This window comes from Bemisia tabaci, chromosome 1 (genome assembly GCF_918797505.1).
Source record: "Bemisia tabaci chromosome 1, PGI_BMITA_v3".
Lineage (NCBI taxonomy): Eukaryota > Metazoa > Arthropoda > Insecta > Hemiptera > Aleyrodidae > Bemisia > Bemisia tabaci.
This window is the reverse complement of record NC_092793.1, coordinates 43,325,383-43,351,061: the sequence shown is the minus strand read 5'-3', so window position 1 is coordinate 43,351,061 and position 25,679 is coordinate 43,325,383. Positions and strand designations below refer to the sequence as shown.

The 25,679-nt window shown below is 39.5% G+C and overlaps 1 protein-coding gene across 8 annotated transcripts in view; it reads left to right on the top strand.

The window, feature by feature from the left end:
• The window catches only part of CtBP (C-terminal binding protein), a 139,316-nt gene that overhangs the window by 71,425 nt on the left and 42,212 nt on the right, over positions 1 to 25,679 (top strand). For all 8 annotated transcript variants that reach the window (XR_011899998.1, XR_002009683.2, XM_019054485.2 and 5 more), the window contains 4 exons: positions 630 to 852; positions 8,322 to 8,446; positions 9,655 to 9,754; positions 15,963 to 16,094. Coding sequence is in view for 6 of the 8 variants with exons in the window: in XM_019054485.2 (XP_018910030.1) it covers positions 630 to 852; positions 8,322 to 8,446; positions 9,655 to 9,754; positions 15,963 to 16,094 (580 nt within the window). In the remaining 2 variants the exon portion in view is untranslated. The remainder of the gene's footprint in view (positions 1 to 629; positions 853 to 8,321; positions 8,447 to 9,654; positions 9,755 to 15,962; positions 16,095 to 25,679) is intronic.

The window sequence follows — 25,679 nt, the reverse complement described above, 5'->3', positions numbered from 1 at the left end:
GATGTTGCACTCATGGTAATGAAACCGTTTAGCTTGTACAATTTGCATCCCGTTAGCTTAATTTGTTGGCCTATTTTAGGGTTGGTGACAAGAATTCTGGGCCACCCAATGCACTCTTTACAGAAGGGTAGGTGACAAAACCTGCAGGACACCCATTTTACTCATGTATGTTCCTGCCATAATACATGAAATTAATTGCAGCATAACCTCAAAAGTCTGGGAAACTGCGAAGAAACGGGACCGAGGTGGTAGTACCCATTATGTCAGCAAATAGCCAGGGTTAAGTGGCCAACTGAACACGTGTCCTGATTTCCCTTTATTATAGACATGTTTTAGCAGATCCCTGTCAAATGAAAACCTGCTGTTAGGGGCCATTTTAGAAAATGGCAGCCTTAGAAAAGTACAGGTAACCATGAAAGATCCGGCTTGTGTCTCAATCGATTTTTGTTGTTGCTGTCGAGTATCTCAAACGGCTTTTCCACCAAGTTTCATGTTGGTAGCCTAAAGCACACTACTAGGGTTATTTTTGACCCCAAGCAAACCTACTAAAATTCAAATTTAACATTTGATGTCATTAACTTTTCTTCGCATTCAAGGTATTCATTTTTATGTCAATTTTTAATTTTTAGGCTGCTGGTGATCTAGGAATAGCTGTATGTAATGTTCCCGGTTATGGGGTAGAAGAAGTAGCAGATACGACAATGTGTCTCATATTAAATCTGTATAGACGTACATATTGGTTAGCAAATGCTGTTAGAGAAGGAAAAAAATTCACAGGTCCTGAACAAGTCCGGGATGCTGCTCAAGGCTGTGCTAGAATAAGAGGAGATACTCTCGGCATTGTTGGTTTAGGTATGTGCACCTATCTTATGAACATTTTTATTTTTCAAGTATTGAAAGAAGGAGGTTTACAGTTGATGTATGATGACAGATTTAATCATTTGGAGGAAGTCATTTATCCTGGTCACCCAACTGTTGCAGGTGTGCAACAATGTCACAACTAAAATTTCAACATCTTCCTGCAATTAAATTTCAAAATTCTTCACCTGAGCTAAAAATGGAGCCTCCTTAAGATTCATTTAGTATATTATGCATTGTGCTTTTTGTGTTCAGTGTGCTAAAAAAGGGGGAAGAAAAAAAAACTAAATTCAGTACATCACAGATAAGACCAAGAGCTTGATTTATAAACAACAGTTTTTGCCCCCTCAGTTTTGTTTCCTCAGTCTTTACCCGTTTACTGACTACATAATCCTACTCGAGCCCTTCTTTTTCCAGGTTTTCAGACTCTTAAAAGAATCTCCGGGGGATGCCAGCAGGAAGGGGTCAAAATCGTTACTTGTGTTGATTAATATCCCCTGAATGAGGAAAGATATCAAAGGCTACTCAAAATTGTCTAAAATTGCCTCCTTTCAAATTCCTTAGAGAAAAAAATTCCTAAGTGTGATTTTTAGGCACTGTGTCTAGCAATTCTTCAATTTTTGAAATGAAAATATCTTGCTTTCTTTAATAAAAAAAAAGGGAGAAAATAAAAAGATTGCAATTTTCGATCTGAACCACAACAAGTTTTCTAAAGTGGCATCCCTATTTGGCGAGGACGTTTTCAAGTGTGGAAAGCAGGGAATTGTCAGGTCATTAAGTGAACAGATCAGCCCACATATTCCGGACCTAAGGAGGGGTTGCCATTTGGGCCGAAATCGGCCCCTCCACGGATTTGAGAAATTTTTGGATATTTGGTAGTTGACAGTGCATATTTGACAGAAATAATCCAGTTTTTCCGATACTCATGCTTTATGGCTGCGAAAAAGAGGCATAAACATGGCTCCGGAGTCGAAAATAGCTGAAATTTCGCGTTTTTCGTGGCTCTACCTTAGATTTCGACCTGGGCCCAACGGCGACGGGTGGTGAGCTTCAAATATGGTGTCTGAGAAACCTAGACACGTAACATACTTGAATATGATCAACCGTCGCACAGTGTGGCGAAAGGCCGGTTTGCCCGCACGTGCGCTCGACCACTTGCGTTTTGTTGTCAACTGTGGCCCTGAAACGCATCATTTCTTTCTAATTAAGGAGGACCCTCTTTAGGCAATTTTTGTCATAGATTTCAAATCTGCCCTTATTTTTACCATTAGAGTGATGAAAATCCGAGAAAAATTGCTATTTACATAAGTTGTTCCTGAAAAATACTAAAAACATTGATTTCCACTTCGAAACTGTGGCTTTAACACGCATCATTTGATGAGCATTGGGCAATTTTTGTTGTAAATTTCAAATCTGCCTTTACTTTTACCATTTGATTGATGAAAATCCGAGAAAAATTGCTATTCACATAAGTTGTTCCTGAAAAGTACTAAAAACATTGATTTCCATCTCGCAAATGAATGTATTTCTATAATTTAAACGTTTGACACATCTTAAAATATTTGCAGCCGTCCTTCTCTCTTTCCACCTGGCTTTATAAGTAGCATTGTACGTATTCATATCTGTATATTTTAATACTGCTGTTAATATAGGAACAAAAAAAATTGAATAAAATAGAAGAAACAAGATTTTAAACAACATCTCTATTTGCCCTTCATGACCAAACAAAACGCTAACTCTCGACTACGTCATCCACTACCACATCCAGCTAATTAGCTACATTCAGCTTAATTTATCAATATGAAATATTTTTTTTAAATATTTGGTAAAATTAATTAGACTTAAATTTGTAATAAGTCTATATTTACAATATTAGTTCTATTAATATTGACTTTCCACAGGTAAAATTAAATGATATTCTACATGATATTCGAAATTTCTATAATTGCAGTGTTAATAATTATTATAACATGAGGATACCAACCAGCGCGAGTAGAAGTCACATTATTTAAAGTTAAAATAACAGTTCTAACCTCTTTGCCATTCATTATTAGTATGTTAAATAACAGAAACAATTTAAAGTTCTGACATATCCAATATATAGAAGTAAATAAATTACACTACTACTGTTGCATCCAGTAACTTTTTTACTCGTGATTAGCCTATTTTAACCTCTGACCACTTACCTGCGTGATAGATCTTAGAGAAATATCAGCAATTGGTTGCGCGGAGTGATTAAAACCGATTTCGCGCAACCGACTTCATATTAGATAATATCATGCTGCCGTCAGAGAAGCAGATATTAGCAGCTAAAAATTGTTCAGGAGGCTGCTCAGGGGTCCTGTGGGTCTGACCCAACAAGTCCCAGCGTGGCACTCCTTGGCACTTGCAACGAAAGTTAATGTAAAGTTTTATTTTCAGCATTTTCGGCGCGAGGACTTTCAGACGGCATAAATCGTCTTCAAACCTATTTACGGCTACATTTTAGTAGTGAAAAATGATCAGCAGCTTGCAAAGAGTAAGATTACATCATCAGAAAAGGTCTCATTAAATTTTAAATTAGGCGAAAGAATGCATAAACATTGGTGCGTTTTTAGAGGAAATTTTAGATTGCCGACTTAGCGGACTCTACCACCCTCAACCACAAAGACCCCCCCCCCCCCCCCAAAGACCTCTACCATCAATATGGGGGATGAAAATTTAAAAACTATCATCAAATCCATATAATATAGTACCCGTAGAACACATTTCCGGTCCTAAACATTCACAATCCCGGAATCGCCCATGTCCGACCTTTTGCCCATATCGCCACACCGTGCGTCGCCTTAGGGCCCAATTTCAAAATCGAACTTTTCCAACTTCTTAGCCTGAAACAGCTGAAAATTCATGTTTTTTGCGGTTCTAACTCAGATTTCGACCTGGACACAAAGGCGACATGTGAAGAGCTTCAAATACAGGGTGTCCCAAAAGTCCGTACCCCCCCTCGTAACTTTTGAACGGTTAGAGATAGAAAAACGAAACTTTGGGAATGTTTCTATCTCAAAGGGGTCCATCTTCTAGGGGGGTCAAAATTTTTGTCCCCCCCTCAGGGGGGGCGCGGGGGCCCCCAACTTTTTTTTTTCAAATGGTAACCCCTATCTTGTGATACATCATTAGAAAGAGCATAAAAAACTAAGAATTTTGGCGCAAACCGCAAATCAATATCTTAATTTTTGACCGAGTTATGATAGGTCAAAGGTCAAATTTGACCTATTTTCAAAAAATCATATCTCCAGTTCAAATTATCGTAAAGAAAAAAATAAAACGGGAAAATTTACCAAATTTTAAGCACTTTCAAGTAAAAATCACAGAAATTACTTCAAACTAATTTTAAGGGGGGTTTCGGACCCCCAAAAACGTCATTTTAAAGGTCATACGATATTCTCGCGAAATGAGCCAATTTCTCCTTACTTTTCTTCAACATTATCTTAGTAAGTTCAAAATTAGTTGAAAATTGCGTTTTCAAGTCCCCAAATTTCGAGCAAAGTGCAAAAAACGAAATTTAAGGTAATTCAATTCAACCATTTAAATTTCATTTTTTTTAAAACTTTGTTCGAAATTTGGGGACTTGAAAACGCAATTTTGAACTAATTTTGAACTTACTAAGATAATGTTGAAGAAAAGTAAGGAGAAATTGGCTCATTTCGCGAGAATATCGTATGACCTTTAAAATGACGTTTTTGGGGGTCCGAAACCCCCCTTAAAATTAGTTTGAAGTAATTTCTGTGATTTTTACTTGAAAGTGCTTAAAATTTGGTAAATTTTCCCGTTTTATTTTTTTCTTTACGATAATTTGAACTGGAGATATGATTTTTTGAAAATAGGTCAAATTTGACCTTTGACCTATCATAACTCGGTCAAAAATTAAGATATTGATTTGCGGTTTGCGCCAAAATTCTTAGTTTTTTATGCTCTTTCTAATGATGTATCACAAGATAGGGGTTACCATTTGAAAAAAAAAAGTTGGGGGCCCCCGCGCCCCCCCTGAGGGGGGGACCAAAAATTTTGACCCCCCTAGAAGATGGACCCCTTTAAGATAGAAACATTTCCAAAGTTTCGTTTTTCTATCTCTAACCGTTCAAAAGTTACGAGGGGGGGTACGGACTTTTGGGACACCCTGTATGGTGTCTGGGACACCTAGACACGTAACATACTTGAATATGATCAACTGTCGCCTTTGGGCCCAACTTCAACAATGAACTTTCTCAACTTTTAAGCTTGAAGTAGTTGAAAATTCCTGTTTGTCCAACGTTCTCTTCAGGTTCTGGACTGAACCCAGAACTTGCCTTCGAATATAGAGAATGGATTCACATAGTCTTGCTATATTGACTGTCACAAGTCACTTGAATGACTGTCAAAAATGAGTTTTGTACTATTTACCGTATAGGTAAACTTGTCAACTCCAGATTCCTTGATTGCTTGCTTGAGCTCTCTAGTGCTTGGTAATGTCACCTTTATAAAAAGCTCAGTGTAATTGAACAGCATACAGGTTTATATTTGATGACTATCTCAGCTGAGAGATATCCGTTGATAGGAACTTCAAGATAGGTTTTTTTGACTGAATGCAGTTTTCACCAAATGTAACTCTGTAGTGCTTATCATGGCCTCATGAGGTCAGAGAATTATGCTGTGTTGGAAAGTTGGAAAAGTTCGATTTTGAAGTTGGGCCCAAAGGCGACGGTTGATCATATTCAGTTATGTTTTGTGTCTAGGTGTCTCAGACACCATATTCGAAGCTCACCACCCGTCGCCGTTGAGTCCGGGTCGAAATCTGAGGTAGAACCGCGAAAAACATGGATTTTCAGCTATTTCGGGCTAATAAGTTGGGAAAGTTCGATTTTGAAGTTGGGCCCAGAGGCGACAGTTGATCATATTCAGTTGATCATACTCAAGTATGTTTTGTGTCTAGGTGTCCCAAACACCATATTCGAAGCTCACCACCTGTCGCCGTTGGGTCCGGGTCGAAATCTGAGGTAGAACCGCGAAAAGCATGGATTTTCAGCTATTTCGGGCTAAAATGTCGAAAAAATTTGATTTCGAAGTTGGGTCCAAAGGCAACGGTTGATCATATGCAAGTATGTTATGTGTCAAGGTTTCTCAGACACCATATTCGAAGCTAATCACCTGTCGCCTTTGGGCCCAGGTCAAAATCTTAGGTAGAACCTCGAAAAACGAAAAACGCGAAATTTCATCTATTCGCTGCTCCGGAGTCATGTTTATGCCTCTGTTTTGCAGCCATAAAACGTGAGTATGGGCAAAACAGGATTATTTCTGTCAAATATGCACTGTCAACCGCGAAACATCCAAAAACTTTTCAATACCGTGGAGGGACCGATTTCGACTCAAATCGCAACCCCTACTTTCACCAAAAACAGCTGTTTGTCAAACCGCTGTCAACACCTTTCAATTGAATCAATTGCTGAGTACCGAGGAAGTGGAAGAAAGCTTATTATGTCATAACCTTAACACCTTCTTCATTAGTTGTTTTTGTGGCTTTTGTTGCATGAAGTCCAGGAGGGTATGAATAGGAAATCGACTCTAAGAAATCTGAATTTTATGGTCCCAGAGCCCCCCCCCCCCTTCATCTCATGGTAGGAGGGGGGGTAAAAGAGGGCTCCATACTTCGAAAGTCAGGGTTTACATCAAAATTGTGAAATTATTTCATTGGAATCTGAAAGTACGAAAATTCTTAACCTACAGTGACACAAAGAAATCCAAAATCGGCCCATCCATGTCTAAAATTCCGACCGCTAAAGGTGGGGGACTGAGCCTTCGATTAAAAACTCAAGTTCGTTAAATTGACGTTGAGACTCAAAAATAATGTGTAGTCATGGGTTATCGACCCCAAAGAATCCGAATTTGAGAGTCCTGTTGTATTCAGAGACTTTTCTGATGGGGCACATAGGGGCTCTGAACTTCTAGATTGAAGCAGTATGGGTTGGGGAGGGTTACCCCTGTGCCTCATCAGAAAAGTCTCTGAGGACATCAGGTCCCTCGAATTCGGATTCCTTGGGGTCGATCACCCACAACTACTTATTTTTTCCGAGTCTCCACGGCAATTTAAAGAACTTGAATTTGAAAGGAGGCTATTTCCCCCATATTTAGCGGTTGATATTTTCGACACGGATGGGCCAATTTGGGATTTCTTGGTGTACATTTATGTCAACAATTTTCGTACTTTCTAATTCCGATGAAATAATTTCAACATTTTAACATAAACCCTAACTTCTGAAGTATGGACCCCTCGTTTACCCCCCAAGGGTCGCCGGGGGGGGGGGGGCTCTGGGATCATAAAGTTTGGATTCCTTGGGGTTGATTGCCTATTCATCTCCGCGATCCTGGACTTTGTGCAACCTAAATTAACCCCAAGAAAGGACCGGTACAATAGGTCTGGGCCACCCTTTATGATTAGCGATTTTTCTCGGATTTTCATTACTCAAATGCTAAAAGTAAATGCAGATTTACAATCTACGACAAAAATTACCCCTCCCTCTTGCTCTGCGATTCTGAATAATGCGCCTTGAAGCAATAGTTGATAACATAACGAGTGTGAAGGAACGCATGTCTGGGCAAACCTGCCTTTTGCCACACCATGCGCCAGTGGCAGATCTGATGTGCTCTCTTAGCGTTAGAATTTTAGACCCCATTCTATTTTTTCAGCAGACAATCCTTGCATGTTTGCTTGTAAAGTTTTGCCGAATTTTTCTTGAGTTCTACTGAGTTTGACGCCAAATAGCAAGAAAATTCATGGATAAATATACTTGCCGACAGAACAAAAAATAGTTTTGCCTTTTATTGAAACTGTTTCCTTTGCTGAATCAGATGTTGATAGACAACTAAGGGTTTGCTGAATAATTTGGTTACGGCCAGGATTGTTAATTGGTACCTTCAAAGTCTGGTTGTTACAGCTAAAGGTAAAACAGTGGCTTTAATGTAATGCAAAACCAGAACCTCGCAGAGACTAGAGAACATCCATGAGAAAGTGAATTAGGAGCAATGTACTTATCTTTGTACATCTATCTGATGTTAACCACCACCATTACTGGGGATTTCGGATTTAGATTCGCACATCAAGGCATGAATTTCTCGTTTCTCTTATCGTCTGGACATGCTCGCTAAACTGTTGCAATTCTAGCTGGTTTTATGATCAACACCTGAAAATGAAAATGTTCACCTGCTTCTGTCATATGCAACAAAAAGAATGGAAAAAAAAATGGTTAGTTTTTAGCACGTTAAGAGCCCTTCACCAAAAGAGTCAAAATTTGCCAGTTTTGTTTAGTGCCCATCCAGAGTAGTGCGTTTAAAAAATGAGAATCATTCAGAAAAAATGATTGAGATCTGCACTCGTGATCAGCACTTGTCTCTTTTCGCCCTTCTATTGCTGTATCCTTATATCAACTTAAAGTCATTTTACTTTGTTTCAGGTCGTATTGGCTCAGCTGTAGCCTTAAGAGCCAAAGCTTTTGGTTTTAATGTAATATTTTATGATCCTTACCTGCCTGATGGTATTGAAAAATCATTGGGTCTAACACGTGTTTATACATTACAGGTAATGATACTATTTAAGCCAATACTTTTGACTGGGTAGCTTTGACATTTGTATCACATTTTCTTAAAAATTAGGAGCATATGCCCATAGATCACAGATCACGTTCGGTTTTTAGGGGGAAGGAGGATCAAGAGATAATTCAGTGGAGGTTGTCAAACACTGTTTAAAACTACGCATATTCGCGGCTGCAGAAATATACAAAATTAATTTGCCACCAATGCTCCAGACAATTTATCACTTTCTCTCTAGTTTCTAATTTTTGAATGAATAAGAGGTAAATCCGCTGATTATTCTCTTACAACTGCTCTTCAATTTTATGCACCTGTCCTTGTCTTTTATTGTTACTTCTGTCCTGATGGGAAAAACATTCACTTGTAACTGTAATACAGGAGTCCCTTGAAAAAATTTACTGTTGAATTTTCACTCAGCTTTAGTAGCATCAGGTTCCAGAATGTAAATTCCTAATCAAACTTTAATATACAGGGTTATTCAAAAGTTACGCACCACTGGCCATAACTTTAGTTCTAATTATGATATCGATTTGAGGTTTGTGGCGCCCTTCCTCATATCGAGGGGGAAACTTATTGAGGTACTTTCCAGTTCTTCACCCCCCCAGGGGGAGGGGGGGCGGGGGGCAACTCAAAAATTTCAAATGGCAACCCCCATCATGTGATACATCGTTAGAAAGAGCATGAAAAAAGAAAATTTTTGGCGCAAACCGGAAGTCGATCTGCGTTGCAGTCCGTAAGCATTTTTACTAGGGCGGGGCAGGTGGGGTGCTCTAATGCTTTCACTATATTTTATTATCTCTTAAATTTCTTTAAATTTACATGTTATTTTTAGCACAATTGCTTTATTTGAACCGCAATGTTCACATTTAAGATGAACATGAATAGAAACAAATGGTTAAACGGTATTTATCACCAAGGAATTAGTTTTTGGGATCATTCTTGAAACAACCAATGCGCCACTTGGTCTCCCTATGCAGTTAGGTGTTTTTATTGATGAGCCAGAAAAAGTGGTACCTTTTTGCAAAATGCAGCTCCTTCAATGTTGTCAATGCAAATAATTTGAAAAAAGCAAAGAAAGCCCCACTTCTCCTGGCAAGTTGCATTATCTGAAAACGTGTACGACAAAGAAATGTATCCTGTGTTTTTTCCCTCTAAATTTACAAATTTTATTTTGCAATTTTCTCTCTTACTTTTTAGGATTTATTATTCCAATCAGACTGTGTTTCACTACATTGTACATTAAATGAACATAATCATCACCTCATCAATGACTACACTATCAAACAGATGAGACCAGGTAAGATGATTGTTTTGTTGACCAAGTTCATGGGTGATAATTCTTTTTTTCTTTGACTTTTCCCTAACATAACGTCTCTCTCTATTCCCAGGAATTTTTTATGTATCTTAACCTCAAAAGAAGAGGCACCTCCGGTGTAATTACTTTTGACAAGTCACTGGCCAAAGTCAGCCTTACACTCCTACTTGCTTGAAAGTTAAAAACTTAAAGTAATTTTTTTTTTTTTTCGGATGAGGGGAATAATTCGCTACAGTGCCCCCATCATGAGGGTCGCCAAAACGCCCCCTCCCCCCCATGGAAGGGGCCCACCGAATACCGGGACGGCAACGGCCATCAGCTGGTGAAGAGCCGCCGAGGCGACCCCTAACCGACCCGACCGCTGTGAGATGGGGAAAACCCGGTTATGTGAGGGTAGAGCACGCCGCTGTATTCCATACCCACTCAAAGACCCCTGCAAGTGTGGCCCATCAGACACTCTATCCTCCAGTCGGATGTCCCTAAGGCACTCCTCGAACGGCAGTCCCCGGCACCGGTGCAGCCGGCGCCCCTCAGGACCCCCACTTGGGGGAGGGTCCCCCATCCCCTGGGATTGATCTGCCAAAGCCATCATTGTACCCGGAGTCAAGGGCGTAGGAGGTGAGCCTAGGGTGCGTCAAAAAAAATGAAAGTCTGAAATGTTCCGCTCTCCAGGCGGCAATCGATGACATTTGGTAAAAAAAACATGTTTGCTAAAATTTGGGCCAATTTCAACCATTTTAAATGGTGCCAAAGGTCAATTTTGTGATGAAACTATGATATTTTGGTTTAGACCTCGATTTCGTACAAAAAACTCGATTTTACGCAGAAATGGTGCTTTCATGAGATAAATGCCACAGAACTCAAGTTGTAGAAGAAGAAATTTTTCTGTGGGAAGACGTCTTCCTAAACAATAAAAATCATATTGAACTAGAAAAACTCACCTCGGTATTTATTTTTTTGGTCCTCAGCACTTTGAAGGTCTTACAAAGTAGCGGTTTAAAAGACTCATTTCTCGCGCAAATAAGTCAAAAGAGGGTATAAATTAACTGTAGGCAAGTGTTGAGGATGCAAAAGTCATCAGAACTTCCTCAGTTTTAAAAAAAGTTCCAACTATTTGGCACAATCTCCAAAAAGTGTACGGCTCGAGAAGCAGGATAACAATACAGGATACAATAGTAAGGGAGAAGTGCGGTTTGACCGGGAAAAATTGCTTAAAAAACTTTCCCTATGTAATCGTCATCAGTAGGTCCCCCTGAAAAACTGCCTAAAAGATAAAAATGGCCCTGATCGCATCAGTGGCCCCCCGGAACACCCCTCAAAGTAGTTAAAATTGAAAATGGCGGCCGTAATGAGGGGGTCCGGGAAATCGGTATTTTAAAATGCTCATTCTGTCTCATGTGAGGTATCATTTCTGTGTAACTATGGTCGTAAATTTCATAAATGAGCTCCAGAAGGCCCCCCCGTCAAAGGGGGCGCTCCAAACTAAAGATGGCGGCCAAATGTGAAAGGCAGGAGATTGCATTTTCTTAAATATTCAGCGAAGAAACAAGGGAAGTGAAGTGTCTCTATTTTCATGTATTTATGGCCAAGAAACCTAAATTTGATGTTATGGATGCATTTGATAAAGGAAATTAAAAGAAATATATGACTACGGAGATAAGCGTAAGCTCTGAAGCTTGTTTGCATTTTTACGGCCGCCGTTTTCAATTTTAACTATTGAGGGGTGTTCGGGGTCGGGCCATTTTTATCTTTTAGGCAGTTTTTCAGGGGGACCTACTGATGATGGTTACATAGGGAAAGTTTGTAAAGCAATTTTTCCCGGTCAAACCGCACTTCTCCCTTACTATTATAGCACGATCCTGCTTCTAGAGCCGCACACTTTTTGGAGGATTGTGCAAAATAGTTGGAACTTTTTGGAAACTGAGGAAGTTCTGATGACATTTGCATCCTCAACACTTGCCTACAGTTAATTTATACCCTCTTTTGACTTATTTGCGAGAAAAATGAGTCTTTCAAACCGCTACTTTGTAAGACCTTCAAAGTGCTGAGGACCAAAAAAATAAATACCGAGGGGAGTTTTTCTAGTTCAATATGATTTTTATTTTTTACAAAGACGTCTTCCCAGAGAAAAATTTTATCTTCTACAACTTGAGTTCTGTGGCATTTTTCTCCTGAAGGCACCATTTCTGCGTAAAATCGAGTTTTGTGTCCGAAATCGAGGTCTGAACCATAATACCCTTGTTTCATCACAAAATTGACCTTTGGCACCATTTAAAATGGTTGAAAATGGCCCAAATTTTTGCAAACATCTATTTTTACCAAACGTCATCGATTGCCGCCTGGGGAGCGGAACATTTCAGACTTACATTTTTTTGACGCACCCTAAGGAGAGCCTAGGCCCAGCTTGCGCCAAACTCTGCGACAACCCTACGGCAGGGCTCTGGAGCTGAGGACTGTAGGGCAGGGACGGCAGGGAGGGCAGACCTGCTACGTTTCGCTCAGTCCTCGAGGCACCCGATCTTATGAGGCCCCAGAAGGGTGTGTCGAACCTGATATCCCCAATTGGATAGCCTGCTGTTTAAAGTAAAATTAGAACACAAGAAAAGCAAAAAGCAAAATTTGAAAAACGGATGAAAAAATCAAAAATTGCATCTGAAAGAAAGTAATTGACACTAAGAAACGACCTGATGATGCCTGACATGCTTATAATAACGGACTTCTGCAATGATTGCAACAGGTTACTCGTTCTTCCTAGGTCTTGAAGAAGTTAAATTAAACTTTTCTGAATTATTCCTGTGACTGACATTTTAAGGGGCTTGATGTAATTTATGTCCGGGCTCCATTGTCGTTTTATTTTCGCAGCTAAGGGCAGATATTTTGCCATTTTTTCTTGATATTTTAACTCCAAGTTATGTTTATTTGGGATGTTAATATCAGTGATGTAAGTGGTGCAATTTTGCTTATCAACCAGCACTATGTCCAGCCTGCTAGCCGCGATGATCGAATCAATCAAGGTTGAGCTGTCCCAATAGAGCCACACTGCCCTGTTGTCTTCCCACAGCCCTTTCAGGGAGTTGGCACTCATGTCATTTCCTTTAGAACTGCTGTTGCCATTCTGTAACTGGGCGTCCCCTTCATCTCCTTCCAGGAGGGATCCAATCAAACATTTTCTTTGGCAGCTTCTCTTCAAGCTTGATTCAAAGGAGGTTGGTACAACTAGCCAAATTGTCAATGTACCAGTGGGACCACGATCTGATGCGCAGTTCGAACTGCTTGTTTTGATATGCTACTTGTAGTGTTTCAGAGCACCCATCCACTATCTTTTTCTCGAGAACGGCGGAGAACTGAGCTTCAGGACGAATTTCTAGGTGCAAATTGACCCCTCCGAATTCAATGAAAATATTTGCAGCTCCCTGAAACTCCATTCTGGGGGAATTTTAAGGGGGGTAGCGGTACCCCTCATTTCTCGCAAATTTCAAATGGGTAGGGTATGTTTTGACTTCGGATTCAAAGTTTATTGCCATAAACAAGACATTTTTGTTCTATGCCTTTAGTCCCTAAATCCCAATTTTTTGGTGTTACGCCCTGTAACTTTGCCCCGTTTTGGGGTATTTTTTGGGCAAATCACAATTTGAGACTGTAGGCGTTAAAATTTCGATTTTCGAAATCTAAAAGTCTCCTGAGAGAGGAGGTCAATACCTTTTTGTTGATGTGCCACCCAGAATTAAGGGGACCACGATTCCCCGAAAATTTTGTGACTTCAGGGAAATGAAGCAATTTAAAATATCGTGATAACAATAAAACACTTTCATAAAGTGTTTCGAATGTGTCCAATTAATATATGAGGACTTATCTGTAACAACAGCAGATGTCGAGTTTTCACATTGTGAGAAAATCGTATTTGAAGTTTTCGAAGCTTTGCAATTTGCCGCCCGTAGAACCGAGAGGATTTTTATAAAGATTTTCATGAAGAGCAACCCTTCCTGTTATAAAACACACGTTTTGGGATCTATGTAAGTGAAAAATTGAAGGAGTAACAGTGTTTCAAAGAAAACAGGACATCTGCTGTTTTTACTGAAAATGTTTTTCTATGCATGATACAAAGTCTTCAGGAGGGTTAAAGCTGGTGAAACGATTGAAATGAACCAAAAGTAAGTCAATACTGAGTCATTTAACACAATTGAACGAAAAACTAGAGCGTTTGTAACTTCTAGAACAAAAATAAGGGACCAATTATTAATTCAGTAAAAAAATCAATAATTCTGGAAAGACTGTCCCGATACGTATATTTTGAGTGTCAGCTATAGCCCATGGCTGGTGCGCGGGCAGTTATGGAAAGTGGATTCGATCCTCTACCATGTCCTGCTGCGCCGGCAGGGGAGAACAATGGATTCTCACACCCGCTGTTTTTAGAAATAACATGGTTTTCAGTTCCTATCTCGCTGAAAAATTGTCCTATAAGTCTGAATCTTTGCACAGGCATTCTTGAGGGTTCCAGAATTCGAAAATAGCATTTGCCCTAAAAGTGGCGTATGTCAGCGACCGCTTTTGTTACATATAAGTCCTCATATGTCTTCATATTCTGTCGCAATAAACAATGGGTGCATAACAAGAAATAGTTGTTATTAGTATCAGTCTGCTTGCACGCAACCCGCACCAGTCGTGTCAATTCAAACTTTGCGCTATTCGAGGTCCTACTAGTATGTCATCAACATGGCGCCGAAATGGTTGATTGTACCAACCTGCTTTTAATCAGCCTTGGCTTCTCTTTTGTCATCCTATTAACAAGACCATACTAGACAAGCCGTTTAGTCATGATATCTAATAGGTACAATGTCATTTTCGACTTCCATGATCTGATGCTCTTTTTCATTACGGACCCTACCTTTTCTGAAAATTCCTGTAGACCTCCAAGAGAAATCCATCTCTGCTTGGTTGAACATATCCTGTGTCTGTTTCTTTAGCCGCCAAACTTCTCGTCATAGGTTAAAATACTTTTGTTTACAGCATTGTAAATGCTCTTCTTGCTGTCACCATGTTTTTTAAGAATGTTTTAAAATTATTTTTAAAAGAATTATTTTATACTTTTAAATTACTTTAGGAAAGCATGGGGATATTCCTCTGTAAAAACATAATTTCTTTTTTTACAGAAGGGTATTGCTGAGTAAGAATGCCAAAAATGCCTACCCCTCCGTAAATACATTATTTCTTTTTTTACAGATGGGTATCCCTGAATAAGAATACCAAAAATGCCTATGCTCATGGATTTTGATTTTAACCGTGTCGAGTGCTTGAAGGGATTCTATGACCAAGGATTTTGGCCATTTTGGCCACCTGATTCCATCTACCTCCTGTAGCCCCCTCCCTCCCCCCACCGGTTTTTTAACACTATTTTTATGTTGTATTTTGTATCTCCCATGCTTTTCAACTAAAATAAAACAAATTTTGACTGGATTTACTTCAAATTCGTCAATGCGTTATTTTGTAGGATTGAAAATTTGAATAATGTTAAGCAGCATTCAGAGAAACATAATTTCATGTATTTGGAGAAAGAAATTTCCTAACTAAATTAAATACGTAATTCTATCCAAGGAATGAAACTTTTCAGGAACCATCTTTATAGAGGGTGGAAGAAAAGTATGGATACTTATTCATATCTCGGAAACTGCTGCAAATACTGCCTTGCTGTATGGACGAAACTTCCTCCAAAGGAAATGCGCAAATTTTTCAAGGGTGACTGTGACCCCTAGCCTCCACATTGAGCGTCAGACGAGGGGCAACTTTCGAATCTCCAATGGGAACCCCATCACTAGTATATTGTTGAAAAGACCATAAAAAACAAAAATTTTGGCACAAACCGTAGGTTGCTTCTATCATTGTTAAAAAATGGAGACAGGGGAATCACTGTCCTCTTCAAAAAATTTGCCCACTTCAAATTTCGATCACTTAGAGGGAAGTTTCGTTCGAACCGCATGTTAATGTCTGCAACCGTTTTCGAGATATTATTAAGTATTCATACTTTTCGCCCACCCTGCAGTAAGGAATCCTAGTACCCAGAGCATTTTTGGAAAATGAGAAAAGGCCGTAGCAATGACTCTCAGGCAAGTACCATCTTCAACTGCATAGAAAGTTACTTAAACCATGGTGAGATGAACTCATCTGTGACTGATTTTTCGCTTAATACTCACAGGTGCATTTTTGGTGAATACTGCAAGAGGTGGATTAGTTGATGATGAAGCACTTGCCAACGCCTTGAAACAAGGACGCATTAGATGTGCTGGTTTGGATGTCCATGAAAATGAACCTTATAATGTTTTTCAAGGTAAGTGAGATTCCTTTCTCAGTTTTCCTTCTTGTTTATTTTACCACATTTCAATGATATTTATCATGTTCTCTATCAAAATATATGCCGGGTGTTCCAGAGCACCTGTCCACCACCTTTTCCTCGAAAACCGCCGAAAATTGAGCTTCAGGATGTAATATCCGAGGGGTAAGTAAAGCCCAAAGAATTCAATGAAAATATTTTTAGCCCCCAAAATGGATTTAAGGGGGTGCCCCCGTTTCTCGCGTATTTCAAATAGTAAGGGTATGATTCGACTTTGGGTTTAAGTTCTATGGCCAAAATAAGAGCTTTTTCTTCAATCCATTTTTTCCCTAAACCCCATTTTTTCCCTAAACCCCATTTTTTGGGGCAAATTTCTATTTAACACGGTCAGCATCTGATTGATCCGATTTTCAAAATCTAAAATTCTTCTGAGAGTAGAGGACAATGCATTTTTATTGATGTGCCACAAAAAAAATGAAAGTCTGAAATGTTCCGCTTCCCAGGCGGCTAATGAAGTTTTGTTAAAAATAGATGTTTGCCAAAATTTGGGTCCATTTCAACCATTTTAAATGGTGCCAAAGGTCAATTTTGTGATGAAACTATGATATTTTGGTTTAGACCTCGATTTCGTACACAAAACTCGATTTTACGCAGAAATGGTGCCTTTATGAGAAAAATGCCACAGAACGAAAGTTGTAGAAGATGAAATTTTTCTGTGGGAAGACGTCTTTGTATACAATAAAAATCATATTGAACTAGAAAAACTCACCTCGGTATTTATTTTTTTGGTCCTCAGCACTTTAAAGGTCTTACAAAGTAGCGGTTTAAAAGACTCATTTCTCACGCAAATAAGTCAAAAGAGGGTATAAATTAACTGTAGGCAAGTGTTGAGGATGCAAAAGTCATCAGAACTTCCTCAGTTTTAAAAAAAGTTCCAACTATTTGGCACAATCCTTCAAAAAGTGTACGGCTCGAGAAGCAGGATAACAATACAGGATACAATAGTAAGGGAGAAGTGCGGTTTGACCGGGAAAAATTGCTTAACAAACTTTCCCTATGTAATCGTCATCAGTAGGTCCCCCTGAAAAACTGCCTAAAAGATAAAAATGGCCCGACCCCGAACACCCCTCAAAGTAGTTAAAATTGAAAACGGCGGCCGTAATAAGGGGTCCGGGAAATCGGTATTTTAAAATGCTCATTCTGTCTCATGTGAGGTATCATTTCTATGTAACTTTGGTCGTAAATTTCTTAAATGAACTCCACAAGACCGCCCGGTCAAAGGGGGCACTCCAAATCAAAGATGGCGGCCAAATGTGAAAGGCAGGAGGTTGCATTTTGTTAAATATTCACCGAAGAAACAAGGCAAGCCTGAGGGGTCTCCATTTCTTTGTAAATGTAGTCGTAAACTTCATAAACGATGGCATAACCCCCCCCCTCCCCCGATCAAGAGGAGTGCCCCAAATCCAAGATTATGTTTATGATAAGTCTAGTAATAAGAAATTGGTGGAAGAAAACAGGATCAATCATGTGTGCACGGATTGCTAAAGAACGGAGAACATGCACTAGAATTGGAAGAAATTATCTGTTGACACATTAATACATTAACTCATAAAAATGCAAACACGCTTCAGAGCTTACGCTTATCTCCGTAGTCATATATTTCTTTTAATCTCCTTTATCAAATGCATCCATAACATCAAATTTAGGTTTCTTGGCCATAAATACATGAAAATAGAGACACTTCACTTTCCTTGTTTCTTCGCTGAATATTTAAGAAAATGCAATCTCCTGCCTTTCACATTTGGGGGCCATCTTTAGTTTGGAGTGCCCCCTTTGACGGGGGGGCCTTCTGGAGCTCATTTATGAAATTTACGACCAAAGTTACACAGAAATGATACCTCACATGAGACAGAATGAGCATTTTAAAATACCGATTTCCCGGATCCCCTTATTACGGCCGCCATTTTCAATTTTAACTACTTTGAGGGGTGTTCCGGGGTCGGGCCATTTTTATCTTTTAGGCAGCTTTTCAGGGGGACCTACTGATGACGATTACATAGGGAAAGTTTTTTAAGCAATTTTTCCCGGTCAAACCGCACTTCTCCCTTACTATTGTATCCTGTATTGTTATCCTGCTTCTCGAGCCGTACACTTTTTGGAGATTGTGCCAAATAGTTGGAACTTTTTTTAAAACTGAGGAAGTTCTGATGACTTTTGCATCCTCAACACTTGCCTACAGTTAATTTATACCCTCTTTTGACTTATTTGCGCGAGAAATGAGTCTTTTAAACCGCTACTTTGTAAGACCTTCAAAGTGCTGAGGACCAAAAAAATAAATACCGAGGTGAGTTTTTCTAGTTCAATATGATTTTTATTGTTTACGAAGACGTCTTCCCACAAAAAAATTTCATCTTCTACAACTTGAGTTCTGTGGCATTTTTCTCATGAAGGCACCATTTCTGCGTAAAATCCAGTTTTTTGTACGAAATCGAGGTCTAAACCAAAATATCATAGTTTCATCACAAAATTGACCTTTGGCACCATTTAAAATGGTTGAAAATGGCCCAAATTTTTGCAAACATCTATTTTTATCAAACGTCATTAGCCGCCTGGGAAGGAACATTTCAGACTTTCATTTTATTTGACGCACCCTAATGACCCCTGTTGATCCTAAATTATGAAGCCATGACCCCCCCCCCCCCTAAAAATAGAATTTTTTGGGGGGGCTTCAGAGGGCCGTAAGTAAAAAATTTTGATCAAATGGCAAGGGTATATTTTGACTTCAGATTTGGATTTAACGTGAAAAGTTACATTGAACTGATATAGTTCACAGCCTATTTGTTCAAAGATGTAACTTCCTTTAGTTGCTGTCAATGACCGTCTCTCAATAATTTCTCTTATGATAATCTCTTAAAAAGAAAAGTTAAAATACTGAAGAAGAAAAAATGAATGAGACGAAGAAAAAGAAGGAAGATGTTGGCAATTGCAACATAATAGTGTTGTAGTAGTGTGTGCATGAAAAATGTTTGAAGGTATCTTTTTCTTTTTAAATTGAAGTGAAAAAAATTCATGTATATAAAATCAATTTGAAAATTCATTTAATTATGTAATACACAATAGACAAACTTTTAAAATATGAGAATTTCACTAAAAATTTTGAAGACAAGAATGTTTGTAAAACCCAAGACAAAGGACAAAAGAATATGATAATCAAGGGAGAAAAAAATCAGATTTTACAGTGTAAGACGTTTCTAAGTATATTTAAAAGCCATTTTTAGCAATATTTAAATTTTTAATTTTATGGAACATTGCTGAAATTTAAATTGTTGGACTTTTGGAAGAAAACCGGCTTCTTGGAAAGTTTAGAACAAAGACTTGTATGTTCATTTTTCATTTCAAATAACCATGGAAACAGAATTCGAGCTTAGATCCAGTAATGTAACCCAAAACAGTATCGGCTGATAACTTGGTGCACAGCAAATGTAGACTAATTATTGATACTATCGAGACATGGGAAACAGATACATATCGATTTATTTTCTTTGAAAAAATTAAGGAAGGCTATTCAATGAAAGATCAATTCCAATCTAATTTGATGCAAATATTAGTTTATAACATAGCAAAAAAGGATGGCAAAGATATGTATTTAACTTAGAAATGATAAAAAATTGCACATATACACGGAAACAGATTTCAACATTTTATGAACCATTTTCAGTGCTCAAATCGCTGCTTCTGAATGATCTGACAGAAAGAAGACGTACAAAATATAATAAGAAATATATACTACAAGCAAATAATTGTCAATTGTGATTCAAAATAGGTGCTTAAATGTTTATATAATTTAGCGAACAATCACTGTATTAGTTAATTACTTCAATCGCCACCATGACAAGTACTGCCAGACTTATTTTGGTACACATTAAAACACTATGCAATGTCATTGCACCAAGGCTGTCAGTCTTGTTGGCATTCTCAAAAAAAGACTTTAACACCAAAAAATAGATTGTTTTTGAACGGTCACAAGTAGCTCAAAGCAACTGGGAATTACATTGTAAAAATGACAAAATGCCTCAAAGTGGTAGGATTGATAAATTATAACTCATTCTATTCAACAATGACTTATCCGTTTTTCAACTTTAAGAAACGAAGAAAAAACTTGATGGCCACAAGCTTCAGCACAAAATCCATTGAAAAGAATAGAAAGCAAGGCTGGCTGTTCACTCTCCATATTATGAAATCCAAAGCGTGCCTACATACCAATAAAAGGCATGCTAAAATTAAAATATTAAAAGAAGAGGGGAAGAAAATATAAACAAAAATGAAACGAAATGAGTGGATCTATAATAAATAGTACAACAGTAATAAAATATGAATAAAAAATTTGGTGATTGGGATATGAAAGGGAGAAAAGTATCAGGAAAATTACTAGCATGACGAAAGGAGGGGGGTCAATGAGAGGAAAGTAATCTTGGAGGAATGTGAAAAGTGGGTAAATGTTGCGATTTGAAAATGACGAAAGTAGCTTTTTCGTTGTGATGAGGAGGGGAGGGGCATAATGTCATAATAACACCAAAGGACGACGGACCGGTACTATGGGAAAAGTGGGCCCGGTTAAATCGGCTGGCTTTTGATATGTTGTAGGTCTTAACCTACTGATCAAAAGTGTTAATGGGCGTTTCTTCCATAGAGTACATAGAGTCGTAATGTCAGTGGGTGAGCTGGCGCCACTTTTAAGCATTTTCCAGGTCCCGCATTCCGAGACTCCTGTGTGACGCCGGGTCACTTTTTCGATATATAATCGATTGTTTGCGATACACGGGTACCCGGCCATCCGATGTCAGCAAAGAAGATAGGGATTACCACGTATTCCGCACCGCCATCTTGGATCGAACTTGTATCGAAAAAGTGACCCGAACTCGGCGCACACCGGGCTCGGAACTCGTCGAGCAGAACATGGCGCCAGCTCTCCCATTTACATTACGACTCTATGTACTCTATGGTTTCTTCCTATCTCGAAGTTTTATCCTCCATTTTGGGGGTCAAAGTTGCCAATTCGGCGTATAATGGGCCTGTTGCAAACTTTTGCTAGAGCAAAACTAAGAGTTGTTTCTTATAGATAATGCCTTAAAAATCACGATGAGCGCATCGGCAAACTCTGAAATGCACTCATAACTTCACAAACTGCGTAAGAAATTTGCGGTTTTTTGAGCTTCCCGCTTCAAAAACGATACTACGGCACAGGTGAACATTTTGTAAGAGGAGTCGTTCCATTGTCGGCAATAATCATCATAGCCGACGCCAATCCGCCAAAACACGTTTGATGGGACGAGATAACACCTGAACTGGATTAGACCAGATAACAATCGGTGTGTTAACGTTCATATTTTCCACGCCCGAATTGATTGACCTTGAACTCTCCTTGAATTACGCGCGGAACTGCGTGCAAGCGTCGGCCATGATGAATATCGCCGACGATGGAGCGACTCCTCTAACAAAATGTTCACCTATGCCGTAGTATCGTTTTTGAAGCGGGAAGCTTAAAAAAACGCAAATTTCTTACGCAGATTGTGAAGTTATGAGTGCATTTCAGACTTTGCCGATGCGCTCATCGTGATTTTTGAGGCATTATCTATAAGAAACAACTCTTATTTTTGCTCTAGCAAAAGTTTGCAACAGGCCCATTGGTAGTTTTGACACCCGGATTTGTTGGTTGCCTTTCAGATTCCATATGGTTTTTTGAGTCTATTGTATCCTCTGAATAGGTTAGAGACCATCCGAACTAAAAAACTGAGCAATGTTGCCTTACAGGGAAGGGGGGGGGTTGTTTACGCCGCCGAGTTCAGAGTCGGCGAGTCGCATTAAACCGATTCTCTCGCCATGTTTTGGAAAATTTTTTATGCAAATGATTGCGACTGCATCTTGGAAGGTTGACTAAGATGCTGCTCAGAGTATACCCCTGGGCGGGAGGGGGGAAGGGGAGGCGACCGGACTCGAGCAGCGAAACTGGCTCGCGCAGTTCGGATCAAACCGATGGTTTCGTCATGTTTTGGAGACTTCTTTTATCCCAATGAGGCTGACTGCATTTCGAAAGGTCGACTGAGATGGAGCACGGAATATATTGTAAGAGAAAGGAGGCCTCTCAATCCGCACCCTCCGTCGCAATACGATCTCTCAGCATAGGTCAGTGTTGGACTGGCACTATAGTATAGTGGCACTTCTTAGCACCACCATCACTCATACATAATTCCAAGGGTCATTTTTAGTTGGCACGCTTTTCCGACTGGACACAATATTTCTACACGCGACAGCTAATGGTGCAGATGATTCCCTTGGCTGAAGCTTTATGACGTTGCTTCAGTTGAGTTCAGAAATATATCATCCAGGTGATTTTTCAACGAAATTGCGCATTATATTATCGCGTATCACATTATCGTGCATTAAAAACTTCTGCAGAATGTCATCTGTCTCATAATCAAGCCAATCGCCTCTCGTCTCGAGAGTCGAGATTTAAAAGGAATGACTCTGCTTACTTCAATTCCTTCTAAATTACCTGACACCACCCGCCTCATGTCAGAGCCGCCCAGAATACCGTCCCATTGCGACTTTAAGATGCAAGTGGATAAAAGAGATAGTGAATATTACAATAAAATTGGGGAAAAAGAGAGGATTTTAAGCAGCCCTGAAATTAAATACGAGGGCTGTCCCAAAAGAAACCGGACTTTTGTCATAGAAGGCGAACCGAGCGTCGTGATGAAGTTTTCTTGGGCTTGTTTGAAAGCTGATAAGCTACTGGAGATGCTTGTTTTTACAGAATGCAAAAATTCGTCTTGGTAAGGAAATTACACGCTTTGGAATAAAGGAAAGTCAAACTCGGGTTGCGATTTTTGTCTTTATTTCAAGAAAAATTTGGATACAACTTACAAAAAACCCAGGTTCTAAGTGAAAAACTTCTTTGCTCTCTTATTCAAATGCTTAAAAATAAGGAAATTAACATTTTAAGCAGCTTACCAAGTAATCACCTATCCCCTTCAAAATACTCGCCAGCTTTGTCGATGCATTTTTGCCACCGTTTCTTCAATTAGAAGAAACACTGTTGGAAATCCTCAGGTTTGAATGATCGCAATTCCTTCAAGGTGTTCTCTTGAATTTCCGGAATGATTTGAAAACGTCAACTTTTCAAGGTAGATTTAAGTCGTGGAAATAAGAGAAAATCACACGGAGCCAAGTCAGGTGAATATGGGGGATGAGGGAGGACACTCATGGCATTCTTTGCACAAAATTCGCGAATTTGGAGGGATGCATGGGCAGGTGCATTATCGTGATGCAGAAACCTCCGTGTGATTTTTTCTTATTTCCACGACTTAAATCTACCTTGAAAGGTCGACGTTTTCAAACCATTCCAGAAATTCAAGAGAACACCTTGAAAGAATTGCGATCATTCAAATCTGAGCATTTCCAACAGTGTTTCTTCCAATTGAAGAAACGGTGGCAAAAATGCATCGACAAAGCTGGCGAGTATTTTGAAGGGGATAGTAGACCGAGAGCTCATGACGATTCGTTCAACCGGAATAATATAAATTTGCCACCCACCTCATTCGAAGCGGATTTTGGTGTGTAAAAAGAAATGGGCGGTCTGGCAGGTCAAACCGGTTGCATTAAGAAAGTTTTAGGCCCCTAAAAAGCCCAAAAATTGCTCGGATTTTGACCGGAATCATATACACTTGAAATTGGGCTCATTTAACGCGGAAAACCTTCCTGATTAAGGATCAGTCGGTCTGGCAGCCGAAATCGGTTGCTTAAGGGCCGCCAGACCGGTTCAAAGTTGGAAAAAAAGTGCTCAAATTTCAACCGGAAACATATACATTTGATATTGGGCTCATTTAACGCGGAAAACCTTCCTGATTAAGGATCAGTCGGTCTGGCAGCCGAAATCGGTTGCTTAAGGGCCGCCAGACCGAACTTTCTCCGGAAATTCTTGATTAATTATATATATATAAGGTGGCTCAGACCTACTATTCCAGGCCTTTTTTCAAGAAAAACTGGTTTTGATGTTTTGAGAAGTGGTCAGTGGAATAGGGAATGGACCAAAAAGAATCCAAATTTCATATATTCAGGACCCCTCACGACCCTTTAGGGGGTATTTTTGGGGGGCCCCCCTTGTAACTAAAAATTGCGTTGAGAAACGTGGTCATTTAAGTTCAATGAGAATAGAGTCCACGCAAAAGTTCAATAAGTATGGAGTAAAAGAATATGCCGTCTCTCAATTTTCAATCAAATTAAAGACCCTCCAAAGAGAGAGGGGGGGGGGGGGCTGCGGCTGGTGTTACCGTGCTTGAGCTCCCCACGATGAACACCAGTTTTCTTTCAAATGAACTAACATCCCTGGAAAAGCTGCAATTCTGAGCTATTATAGGGTAACTTTTCATGAAAAACACGATATTTTAGGTTTAAAAGACCTAAGAGGACTCCCCAAGGTCATGCGGGGAAAGGGCGCACTGCGCAAGCCCCCTTTGTCCTCTCCATGTCAAAAGCCTAACCTTAACTGTTCAAGAGAAACACGCATGTTGAGGTTTAAGATTCCCAAAGGGCTTCCCACAGTAGGATGTGTCTTTTTCGCAAAAGTTTCAAATAGTCCCGCTCCACCGGGTTTTCCTGGTGATGCCTGGCATTAGGATCGCCTACTAAAAATTGGAACTTGATTGGACAATTTTTGGACCTACCGATACACTTTAAATGCAAATTTGGATCCATAGGTCCAAAGATTTAAAAAAAAAATAGATAAATAAATTAATAAACCAAAAAACCAAAACTAGCTGAGTGAAAAACGTCGGTTATATGAACCAAACGTACGGTGTTCAATATCGGCCGTATTGTTCGGTGCTGTAGCCCTCCCGGTCCTGAGAACCGTATCCTCCGTTCATGCAACCGAGCACCCACACCGAACAGAACTAAGGAAAAAACTCGGTTGCATGAACTGAGGATGCGGTTCCCAGAACCAAAGAGAGCGGTTACATGAACCGAAAAATACTGCCGGTGAACACCGTTCACACGACTGAACTTTTTTTCTCAGCTGGTTCTGTACCGGTATGGCGGTGAAAATTGACGAAAATGGGGAGTTCTTGCGATTTTTTCTCTCTTCTCCAATCTCCTCTTCTTAATCGGAACGTCTACAAAGTATCTTATTATATTTTCCTAAGTTTGCAATAAAGCGAAGAATCGAAAACAAAGGGTTGTATTTAATCGTGGGTTTATGTGCCTCTCATGATATATGTATTAAGTTGACCTATTGGTCTGTATGACCAGCCTGAGATGACGTCCCTGCAGTAGGGTATGGCTCTTATCTAACAACAGCAGGGTGAATAATGGAATTTCTTAAGCAGCATCCCCTGGATCGGTATTATTTAATGTGAAGGACTGTAAAAAAATTGGAGTCCCTCACAGCAAGGTCACATGATGCCGCAAACAGGGGAAAGTTCTCGCGCTTTAATTTGAGGAACCCGCATTCTTACGGTCTTTGCCGATTGGACAAGTGTTTACGTGGAAGCTGTAGATACTATCGACACCCATTATTTTTCATCA